General features: G+C 47.1%; 1 protein-coding gene across 14 annotated transcripts in view; it reads right to left on the bottom strand.

Annotated features, from left to right (window-relative positions):
* Positions 1-265: 265 nt before the first annotated feature.
* Positions 266-11567, bottom strand: part of rhobtb4 (Rho related BTB domain containing 4) — a 44340-nt gene continuing 33038 nt past the window's right edge. For 12 of the 14 annotated variants that reach the window (XM_048243205.1, XM_048243201.1, XM_048243204.1 and 9 more), the window contains 7 exons: positions 11043-11567; positions 10366-10585; positions 9371-9489; positions 4283-4433; positions 3577-3665; positions 2938-3043; positions 266-2397 (listed from right to left, as the gene is read on the bottom strand). The exon at positions 11043-11567 is cut by the window's right edge and continues 334 nt beyond it. In XM_048243205.1, the coding sequence (XP_048099162.1) occupies positions 2216-2397; positions 2938-3043; positions 3577-3665; positions 4283-4433; positions 9371-9489; positions 10366-10585; positions 11043-11567 (1392 nt within the window). In that variant the 3' untranslated portion in view covers positions 266-2215. Of the gene's footprint in view, positions 2398-2937; positions 3044-3576; positions 3666-4282; positions 4434-6631; positions 6798-6978; positions 7202-9370; positions 9490-10365; positions 10586-11042 lie in introns of those variants that run through there. The other 2 variants (XR_007193528.1, XM_048243206.1) reach the window with 2 other exon arrangements.

An 11567-nucleotide genomic window follows, 5' to 3' on the forward strand; every position in this document is an offset into this window, starting at 1 on the left:
CCGTGAATTAGTGAAACACACTCAGCACACAGTGAGGTGAAGCACACACTAATCCCGGCGCAGTGAGCTGCCTGCAACAACAGCGGCGCTCGGGGAGCAGTGAGGGGTTAGGTGCCTTGCTCAAAGGCACTTCAGCCGTGCCTACTGGTCGGGTTTCGAACCGGCAAACCTCCGGTTACAAGTCCGAAGCGCTAAGCAGTAGGCCACGGCTGCCCCTGATACACAATGGGTAGAAGCCTCTACAAAATAATCACATGTAAATGCATCACCAGGAAACTCTTTTACCAAGAAGAGCAAACACATCAAAACAAAGTGAGAACACACCCACAAAGTTTTCTCTCTCTTTCTTCTCTCCAAAAAGCAAACACACAGCTGAAATTTAAACTGGGGATAGGAAAAAACACTCTCCAAGCCAAGAAGAGATTTGAATGGCACAATAATGTTAAGGAGTTTGCAGCACTTGCAGAGAGTCAAGTTCGTTTTATACTACCTCACAACTATGAAGCACTCACTGCCGAGAATCACAACCCATCATTTCATCCTTCATTCCTAGGGGAACAAAATGAGGAATCCTTAAGTTTTTTTTTTTTCCATAAAATGAACTTAAGGAAAATAGGTCTGTTTAGCTAAAAGTGTGTAATGAACTAGAAAGTGCCCTTCTTTTCAATCACGTGAGATCACATTAAAGCAACAATTCACCCAAAACCAGCAGAACAAGCAAGTGGTGAGAGGAAGCATCAATTACTTAGTTACACATTACTCAGCTTATTAAGTAGCCAGTTAGCCAGCCTAAGCTAACCCAGGTAGGTGTTTTGTTTTGCTCTCTGTGAAGTTAAGTAGCAGGGAGACCAGGAATGAAAATGGAGATGGCAGATTTTGAATCCAGCCATACAGTACTTCTTGTGCCCTCTCCCTTCATCTCTGATGGATAAAAGGCAGTGGGAAGAGATGACAGAAGAAAACAAGGGCTGAATGGGGGGAAAAGAAGTACGTCCTCTTTCTTTTGGTTTCTGGCTGTACAGAAATGGGTTAACTGGATCTCCTTAATAAAAAAAATAAGTAAAAGTAAAGTCAATAGTGTAGATGTTACACAGATACTGTTAACTGGGAGAAGACAGTCACACAGGTGCTTAGGTCCCTGTTTCAAGTCGTCTCAGTTCCTCAAACGAACACATGCACACAAAAAAAAAAATATTCACAGTGTAATAGAGGTGATACTGCCCCCTAGTGTTGTGGGGAAATGGGTGATCCAGCAGGTGGCGTCCACGATCAGCTTATGATGAGCAGGAAACGAGTGAGGGAGACACAGAAGGGAGTTTTAATACTTCAGTGGCAGTGGTTGAATAGCCCTCATCTCCAGCCTTGCCATTTAAGTGTCCCAGGTGAGTTTGGTAAAGCGTGTTGTTAAGTCTCATTAATGATGGGTTTCGATTCTCTTTGGTGCTCCAGGCACTCTGGCTGAGGGCGTGGACGATTGTTTGTTTGTTTTATTTTCCTTTCTTTCCTGGTGTTTCAGAATCTCAAGTATAGTGCATCTCTGAGACTAATTGTGGGGGGGTTGTGGGTAGGGAATATCACAGAGTTGAGGAAGGGGAGGGTAAGGTTTCCACAGCGGACAACCAGCCACGCAGTAGCATGGACACACGTACGCACACACACACTACATGTGGCTTTGTTCGGTGAGAAATCTTTGAAAGGAAAAGGCAGCTTATTCCGATGTCTGTTTGTTTGTTTTTTCCTAGGGGGCTTTGGGTTAGTCTCTAGCCTCTCCTGCACAGTCTCTAGCACACCCACAAACACACACACACACACACACACACACACACACACACACACACACACACACACACACACAGGAGCTATGACGGGACGGCCGCGCTTCGTGGCCACAGTCGGTCTCCCTTGCTGACTGAGCAGCACAGAGAATGCTGCTGCTGCTGCTGGCTGAAGGCGTCCCCCTGAGCTGCCTCCGAGGCATATTCCTCCCGTGGCAGACCTGACACACTGGCCAGCCTCACGCAGTGTAGCGCTAGCTTACAGACTATATCACACAGACCCACCACACCAGTGGGCGGAGGTCACACTGGTGACAAGGCTGCTCCTACAGGTTGTGGGTTGAATGGGAGGAGGAGGGAGGAGGAGGAGGAGGAGGGGGGGGGGGAGGAAAAGAGAGGGAGCGAGGGAGGGAAGGTGGTGGTGGTTTGGGGTTGGTTCTTCAGGAGATGTGTGAGGTGGAGGGTGCTGGATGCTTCCAGAAGCACCAGCCCCTCTTGGTGTTCTGCTTGCGCAGCAGCTCCTCCTCGCGCTCGCGCTCCTTCTGCGAGCGCTTGTAGCGGTCCTCCTCCTTCAGGAACCAGACAGGCGGCCAGCGCTGCTTCTCAAAGTGCTTCTGGTTATCTGCAGAGAGATCGAGAGGGACATGAAACACCACATCAGTCCAACAGCCCCCATACTCAGACAAACCCAGCACAGTAACACTAATTACACTACTATTTTAACTCATTAATTTTCGTTACAGTCGCGGTTATATGTTTATGGTTACTGTTATCATTCTGTTAAATTATATTTAATCAATTAATAATACTGGTGTTCTTAGGATTTGATTATTATTTATGTAATGTTTATTGGTCACTGTAAGTTGCTTTGGACAAAAACATCTGTTAAATACCATAAACATAAACATACTAGTAACTGCAACTAATTAATTAGAAACTAATAAATATGATGAACTTGTCTTAGCTAGGTAAGTTCTGCTGGTGAGGTGTCTGAGGAAGCAATGGGAGAAATAGTCAATGTTTGTGCCAAAAAACACCTATGGTGTTAAATAAGCTAATTATTTTTGCTTAGTTATTTCAATAGCTGCAGTTAGACTTAAGACTTTGGGGCCTACTTTGACATCTGACATCAAGCATCCCTCCTCCATCAGTACGGGCCTACCTGGCGACATGTTCTTCATGTCTTTGGGGAACTTGCGACACACGCTGTTGTAGTTGGTGCAGATGTGATGCAGGCACCATGCTGATAGCTGTTTAGCGTTGTGGAACTGCAAAGGCACAGAAAAAGAAACCCAGTCGTTAGATCTGATGAACAAATACTCGCTGACAGATAAGAGATAAACAGTTAAAAAAAAGGCTTCCACTGTAGGTAAGAAAGACATGCCAGAATACACTTAACGACAGTGTAAAGGGAATTAAACAGTCTATGGGAAGAAGGATAAAAAGGGAAATAGACAAAAATGCCCTTAAATTAATGTCAACTTTTCAATTATTACAAATAGGAAATTAAACAAAGGCCACCACATTTTAAATTCTGTTCATCCTGCATTCATCCATATAACAAGCACCACTAAAAAGAATCAGAAACAGTTGTTTCGTTGTCTCTGTACTTGTACTCTGCACAATGACAACAAAGTTGAATCTTATCTAATCTAATCTAATCTAAAAGATTACCAAATTGTTTCACTTTGAATGCATGTAATGAATATCAGTACTTGGTGCCAGTTGACACATCCAGTGAACCAAGCTGTCTGTGGTGACAGTGGAAATGCTATCACGATATTAATATTGAATTTCACACCTGAGCCATCTCCAGGTAAGCGAGCACCTGTCCGTCAATGTCAACCCCCTTCACAGCCATGTGCAGCAGGTCATCCACAGCATGCTGCTCTGTTGGGCACAAAACAACAGCACGCCACGTCACGTCACGTCACATCACCCTTCTATATGATCACACTGCTGTACCCGATTCTGTCTCCCCTGAACAGCACAGCAGACAAAACAGCTATGATTGCCCCCTAAGAACACTAAATAATTCAATAAATGGATACGTTTATGTATGTAAATGTGTGTATATATATATATATATATATATACAGTGCTCTTTCAATGCACAGAATACTAATTAAAAGAGTCAACTCAATCTCCTATATTTCCTGTGTTTTGTTTTGATGTCTGTTGTTTCTGGGAGGATTCACAGAGTAAGAATGGCATGCTGATGATGAATGCATGTTGCTCCACAACCACATAACCAGCTCCATGTGCTCATGCTTGCTGATGGTTTTTCTCCAGAAAAGACTGGTTGCCCAATATCAAGGGGAATGTGCCCGAACAACAATACTCAGGAACATTACTGAAAAATGTGCTTAGTGTATCATCAGCTTTACAGTCCAACAGAGCTATCTTCCCAAATAGGTGATGGGAGGAATTAGCACTACAGTGTTGTTTCACGTTGATGTCACCCCTGATGACGTGTGATTAGCGTCAGAGCCTGTGGGAGGTGGTACCTGTGAGGGCCACCAGGCGGGGGAGGCACAGGCGGTTGGACAGGACAATCAGCTCCAGAGGCTCGAGGCCAGAACTAGGGATCAGCAGCCCGGAGTACAGATACTCCAGCACGGCCCGCATACACGCCATATTAGTGTTGGGGATCGCCACCTGAGGATGGACAGAAGGAGAGAGAAGGAGAGAGAGAGAGAGAGAGAGAGAGAGAGAGAGAGAGAGAGAGAGATGAAGAGGAGAGGTAAAACAGATGCAGGGGATGGGCGGAGAGGAGGAAAGACAATGAGGAAAAGAGAGAGATGAAGAAAGGTAAAACAGACAGAGGATGACAGGAAATGAGTAAAGAAGACAGGATGACAATGAGAGTGAAACACGGAAGGAGGGCAGGAGAAAGAGACACCAATATGAATTAGCACACAGTGACTACAACACTAATCATTTGAAGCATTGGTAGTTGACTTTTTTGATACACTGGAAGGCATCATGCAGAGATCTGCTTCTCATGCACATTCTTATAAGGTTCTCAAAGATAACACAATACGGCTATATAATAAACCATCTCATTTGCAAGGGGGGAGGGTGGTGCAGTTATTAAATCAAAGTTGATAAGCGGTTTCTTCTCAAGCCTAATAACACACCTTAATGCAAGAGAGGGCCGGGTGCAGGCCCTCTGCTCTAACTGTAAATACATAAGCAGCGATCCTTTGATCTGAAGAGATAAAAGGCCCTGCGAGGGGGCCTGCCTGGTGACGTCTCCTAACCTCAAAGCACTGCAAAGATCTACAGGATTAGTCTATGAGAAAGAAACAGAGGAAGAGAGAAAGAGAGAGAGAGAGAGATTGTGTGTGTGTGTGTGTGTGTTTGTGTATGTTGTGCTGCTTTGCTCCCTGCTTCGACTAACCTTCACCACACCACATCACAGCAGCACATCCGCCTCAATTCTACCATCTCCAAATTCTCAAGCTACAAGCACAGAGAGAGAGAGAGAGAGAGAGAGAGAGAGAGAGAGAGAGAGAGAAACAGAAAGATCCGGTAACCCTCCAAGGCCGTCAATCACCCCTTGCCCTCATCCTATTCAAATACACCCCCTGTCCCCTTCCAAAAAACACCCCCCTTCCACAAATAACTGAGTGTCTGCAATGCCAGCGGGTAAAGAGGGTAGTCTGTTCTCATCCAGCTTGGCCCCATAGACAAGCAAACAAAGGCACACTTATTCCCACTGCCCGAAGCAGCCAAAGAATTAAGATTTTAGCAGGGACCCAAAAGAAAGAAAGAGAGAGAGAGAGAGAGAGAGCGAGAGAACAGTGGTGAGATTACAGAACATACGAACATACTATGGTTACGCTCACGTCATGTACTTAATTCATGAGACACACACTGTCTGAATATATGCAGACACACACACACACACACACACACACATACACACACAAACACAAAATTTCCCCTGTCTCACAAACACACTCCACTTGTGAGCATGTTTCCTCAGTCTCGAGGAATACACATACACACAGATAGAGATAGAGAGAGAGAGGGAGAGAGAAAGAGAGGAGAGAGAGAGAGAGAGAGAGAGAGAGAGAGAGAAAGAGGCATCTATAAGACACACACATACTGTACTTTCTGGTCAGCTAGACAATAATGGCCTCTGTGTGTGTGTGTGTGTTGTCAGGGGAGCGCTGTGGGTAAACCACAGCAGAGGAGAAAATAGTTCCTCATAGCTCAGCCACTTCCTCTTCCCAGCAGCACAGCACAGTGACTGGGACAGGAAAAGTGAAGCAAAAGCCATACCTCAACGGCGGCTGTTTGTTTCATACAAACGCACACACACATACACACACACACACACACACACACACACACACACAAATGCACAGTCACACACACTCCCACACACAGTCACAGACCCACAGACACACGTACACACACGTATTCATGGACACACAAGCACACACACAGACACACACACACACAACACACGTACACGCACACTTATGTACTGTATGTATGTATGCATGCATGCATGCACACACACACATTCAACCTGTGCATGCATGCATACATACATGTGTGTGTACGTATGTTGTGTGTGTGTGTGTGTGTATCTGTGTGTGGCTAAGGTCATAGGGAGGTCAGTGTGCAGACGTGCAGGATCCCATTTGTGGACTGGTAGGTTGAACCCACAACCAAAGCACACTCACAGAGGCACAAGATAAGAATGTGGCTCAGAATGAAATGCTTTGTAGGGGTGATATTACTCATGCATACACACACACACACACACACACACACTGAAGGGGTCCTTCAGAAGTCTCGGGGGTGCCTTTGAACTGCCCGTCCACAAACCAATTACCCAAATGTCAGCTCATAGGTGACCCATCATTACCCCTGAAAGGTCAGAGTGAAGACAGTTCACCAGGCGAGACGGGGGGCAGGAGGGAGAGACCTCAAAGCCCTGGCTCCACCACAGGGGGGACACAAGGCAATGGAGATGGCCTCTGGACTTACATCCGCATTGATAGGCTTTAATGTATACAGAAAGGAAGAGGAACAAACACAGAAGTGCAGATTAGGCAGAACTGGCTGAGAACGAGAGAGAGAGAGAGAGAAAGAGAGAACGAGAGAGAGAGAACGATAGAGAATGAGAGAGAAAAAGAGAGAGAGAACGAGAGAGAATGAGAGAGAGAATGAGAGAGAGAGAGAGAGAGAGAGAAAGAGAGAGATAGAGAGAGACACTGAGAAACATATGCCCATCACAGCCCACTCTCACCTCCACCGCTACACTCCGTTCCTCTTTCACTTCATCAATTTGCAGTGAGAAACACTGAGAGCAGAAGAAGCTGTCAGCTCTTCATCCGACACGCACGTGCTTTCAGGTGTAGCGTCCGCATGCTGCCTCCAGTTAGAACTCCCCACAATATGAAAGCCTGCGCATGTTGAAAACCAAGCACTTAACACAACACAGTTCTTTCCTCTACAGAATCATCTCATCTGTTTGACATCCTACCATTGCACTCACAAATGTAAACAGGAGAGAGAGAGAGAAAAAGAGTAGGAAAGAAAGAGGGAGTAGAAGACGAAGAGGCCGAACAATACCCACACGCCAGCTTGAGGGCAAAACGATGCCAATAATATGGCATGTCATCTCTAATGACGTGTCAGCCACAGCCTCTGTTGTGGGTCTGTGGTGGCAGAACTGACACCCTCCACTGCGCCAGAGAAACGCTGTTTATGCGCACGTAGGCCTATCAGGCAACGCCAGGCCCGGGCTCCTATAAATAGGCCGTCCCCTCCGTGGCGCTTTACAGCCGAATACAATGGTGCCAAACAAGGTAACAGCCTGGGTGGCACAGCTCCCGTTAGGAGCCACGATGCCCATGCTGAGGAAGTCTGCACAGACTTTCTGTTTATGGTGCCAGTCTTTCAGCATGGCACACTTTTTTTCCTTCAATGCTAATGACAGCATGCACAAGATTTAAATATACAGTTTATTAATATCTGCAAGTTCAAATTCCTACAGGTTCACTAATACATATTAATCACCTCCTTGGAAGGGTAGGTGTTCCTAAGAATCTGATGATTGCGAAACATTACTTTACCACAATTAAACGCACTAAGCCTCAACATATATCACCCCAGTGGGGCTCACATCCTGCACATCCTCTCTGGAGAACGTTTGCCTTTTGTGCTATTATAGCCAACCTGCTCTTGTCTGTATAGTGTCTTCTTCAGTACAGACAACTCTGTTCAAATCCCAAACTCTATCAAACTAGCAGCTAATCCAGTGTCTGTGTGATGAGGAGGACGAGGTGAGGTGGTTTGTACCTACCATGGCTTTGAGGCACGTGTCCACTTTTCACCCTGACCCACTATTCTCAATTCAGGCTCAGCCATGCCAGACTCTCTCTCTCTCTTTCTCTTCCTTCCTCCCTCCCTCCCTCCCTCCCTCCCTGTGCATCAAGCCTAGCCAAGTAGTGAACTGCTGCAAGCAGCTCAAGCCCAAACGGTCACCTAATCTGCGAGCCACTGCCCGGTCGGGCGCGGTTTCACCGGAAGCGATGCTCAACTTCAATCCTTACGCCTGCTCCCTCTCAGAGGCTGGACTGCTCCAGATCGCCAGGTTAGAGGAAGCAGCCGCAGTCGCCACAGGAACTCTGACCTGGATATTTGATCCATCTCAATCCCATAACCTTCACGCCCTGATAAGAGTACAAGACACTTGTGGCCGGGGCAGTGCAAGCCCCACACCATCAGGACTTCGCCCTCTCTTCCTCATTATCCTGCAGATGATGCTGGCTGTATATAAGGGGCTCTAATCCATCAACTCTACTGTAATGCATATGCTGGTGGTTGCACACACATTTTCTGATAAGCCATGATGGGGCCGGAGGTCCGCTGTGTGCAGGCAGGAAATGACACAGACTAACTTTCTGGAAGCCTTCGGAGGCTCAAGCATTTCCTGTCTTTGCAGTGTGCAATGCATCTCACAAGAGCAGCAGCACCCCTTCCAAGGAAAGTGACAAAATGCAATGGAAATCATGTCTTCATTAGTGGTGATTTCAATCAACACTGCTCAACTTCAGCATAACTGCGTAACTGAACGTTCTGAAGAAGTTGGACTTTGTGAAGCTCGTCCCATCAGCTTCTGATAGTCTGATGCCTATCTGCGGCAGCGGGATGTAAATGGGGGGGGGTTGTTGTCTTATTTTGGGGAAGGAGGCCAGCACATGCATATGTATGCAGAGCTCTTCAGTGCAGTGTCTATGTAGGTCACAGCCCACAGCACCCCACCCCCATCCCCAGTCCCTAGCTCCTTCCGCTCTACCTGGCCTGTGGTTTTACTTGTCATCTGTTCACACGGGGGGGGGCGGGTGCAGACTTATCTTGAACTGACCTCATTCCTGTGTTGCATATCCTCCAGACTGACTCTTTTCACATGCTTTTATTGAGATGCTCAGAAAGCTACTGGTTAAGGATACAGTACACGACTGAGTTCGACCCTATTGCAATGATATTAGGTGAGTATTTATCATTTTAATAGTCACCATCATTAGTATTAATATTTGTTTTACTGTTATGTTTTGTTTTCTGCATACCTCCTCTACGTAGCTCTCCATGAAGGAGCCGCGGAACATGGCCGCCATCCAGTCGCAGCTGGAGATGAGCAGGGGCTTGTGGGCCGGCAGGAAGCCGTCGTCCAGCCGAAACACCACATCTGAAACCGAAGGAGGAAAAGAGCAGACATCTCGGCGTGTGTCACAGAGTTGGGGGCTACAGAAGGGGGAAGACAGACAAACAAGACAGACAAGAGACAGACAGACAACACAGACAGACAGACACAAAGAGACACACGGGAAGACAGATACACAGACAGACACATGAATAAATTGACAGGGAAGACAGGACTATAAATAGACAGCAGAGGAGAAGCAGAGGAGAACTCGGCAATTACTGAGCTCCAGAAAAGCAGACAGAGCCCAGACAGCCGCGCCACGCACTTTGTTACAAAGCACCACAGGCTGGCAGCCATTTTGTGTCTAAAACCGACTCTAACAAAGGATAATGATTAAAATACAGCAGGAAGAAGTGAATAATCAACATATAATAATAATAGAGGTTAGCAATTAGCAGGAACTTTTCGGTTAGCTAACAGCTTTGCTCTAAAGTAATGAGAGGCTAGTTGGCTAGAGAAGAGGAGCCACAGGGAATAGATGAGTGAGGAAAAACACTTAACAAACATGCAAAACAAGCAACATAAAAAGCACACAAACAATGGGATGGAAAGGTAGAAGCTCACATAGAACGAAACATGAACGAGACAAAAACACAATACACCAAAAATACTACCAGACAATTACGTACACATGCTATGAAATTAATACAATATAATCGATTTCACAACTTGAAATTTTCCATTTTTAGTCCAGAACATCTAAAATGATAGCACCTGCGACATATATAATAATAATATATGCTTGCAGTATTTGGGATGCATCAATGCTGAGGACCACTGCAGGTGCACTATGGTTTATAAACTGTGGTTGACCTGGGACTGGGGTGGGGGGGGGGGGTGGAAGTCGCTGAATCATACCAGCGAAAGTGCCTTTGTTGAGGCACTCCTTAATGCGGTTGGCCCGCCGCACGTGGAAGGCCTTGGTGATCTCCTGGTTCATGAAGCTCTCGCGGTTCAGCACGTTGGCCACCATCATGCGTAGGTCGAACACCTCCAACAGCTCGGCGATGGTGGCCACCTGCATCAGGTCGCCCCGGCCCTCGTCCAGGTTGCCCGTGTATAAATACTGTAGCACCGCCTGGGAGACGAACAGAGTGGGGATGGGAGTGGTGATGATGACCGTTACGGAACAGTGGACAGTTCAAGAAATTGTGTTTAATTTTAGCATATCCAAAAAGGGCCAGAAAGTTAAAAAAAAAAATAAATAATGTATGTGAATACAAGTGAATCTACTAAAGTTACTGAATGAGAAAATGTCCATGTGACATCATTCACCAAAACACCCTTGAGTCCCTTAACCCTTAAAGGTGTAGGTTTTTGAACATTCTAAGTTCCACAACAATTGAAGGTTCTAAAATTCTATGTTGAATTCAATGAACCCAGATATTCTTTAGAATGTTAATTTCCCAACATTCCCGTCACACCGGTGTGACGGTACTCCTTTAAGGGTTAAGGCAGGTTCCTCACAGGCTGTGATTAACATGGTGTACAAGTGGTCAATTAAAGTAAATGAGCTGTTGCCACTGCCTCTTTACCTGAAAGGGGCCCTCCTGAATGAGGCTGTCCATGGAGACGACGGTCATGAGTCGCGGCCGTCCAGTCATCGGGTCGTCCACGTGCTCCAGACAGACGCCCAGGAAGCCCCTGCCCCAGCCCATCAGAGCGCGTCCGGTCCCGAAGGCCCCCGAGGTGGAAGCCTGTCCCCGGGCGGGGAGCGCGTTGTCGCTCTGGGAAGTCCTGAGCGAGCCCTGCTGGAGCAGGAGTGGACGCCAGGCGCCCCGCGCGCCCCCATCGCCCACCCCCCCGTCCTTATCAATGTCCAGGCTCTTGGTGCGGCCGGCCTGCTCTTTGGCTCCACGTCTGCTTTGCTCTTCCTCCTCTCCTTCTCCTCCTCCTCCTCCTCCCTCCATCTGCTCCTCTCCTCCCTCGCTCTCCACACTGTCTCCTCCTCCTGCTGCTGCTCCTCCTCCGCACAGGCTCATGGTGAAGAGGTCGTTGAACTTGGAGCAGGAGGTGGCAAGGTACACCTTGTGGGCAAAGACGCGCACGGCGCCGCCCTG

The sequence above is a fragment of the Alosa alosa genome, chromosome 5 (assembly GCF_017589495.1).
Source record: "Alosa alosa isolate M-15738 ecotype Scorff River chromosome 5, AALO_Geno_1.1, whole genome shotgun sequence".
NCBI classification, from domain to species: Eukaryota; Metazoa; Chordata; class Actinopteri; order Clupeiformes; family Clupeidae; genus Alosa; species Alosa alosa.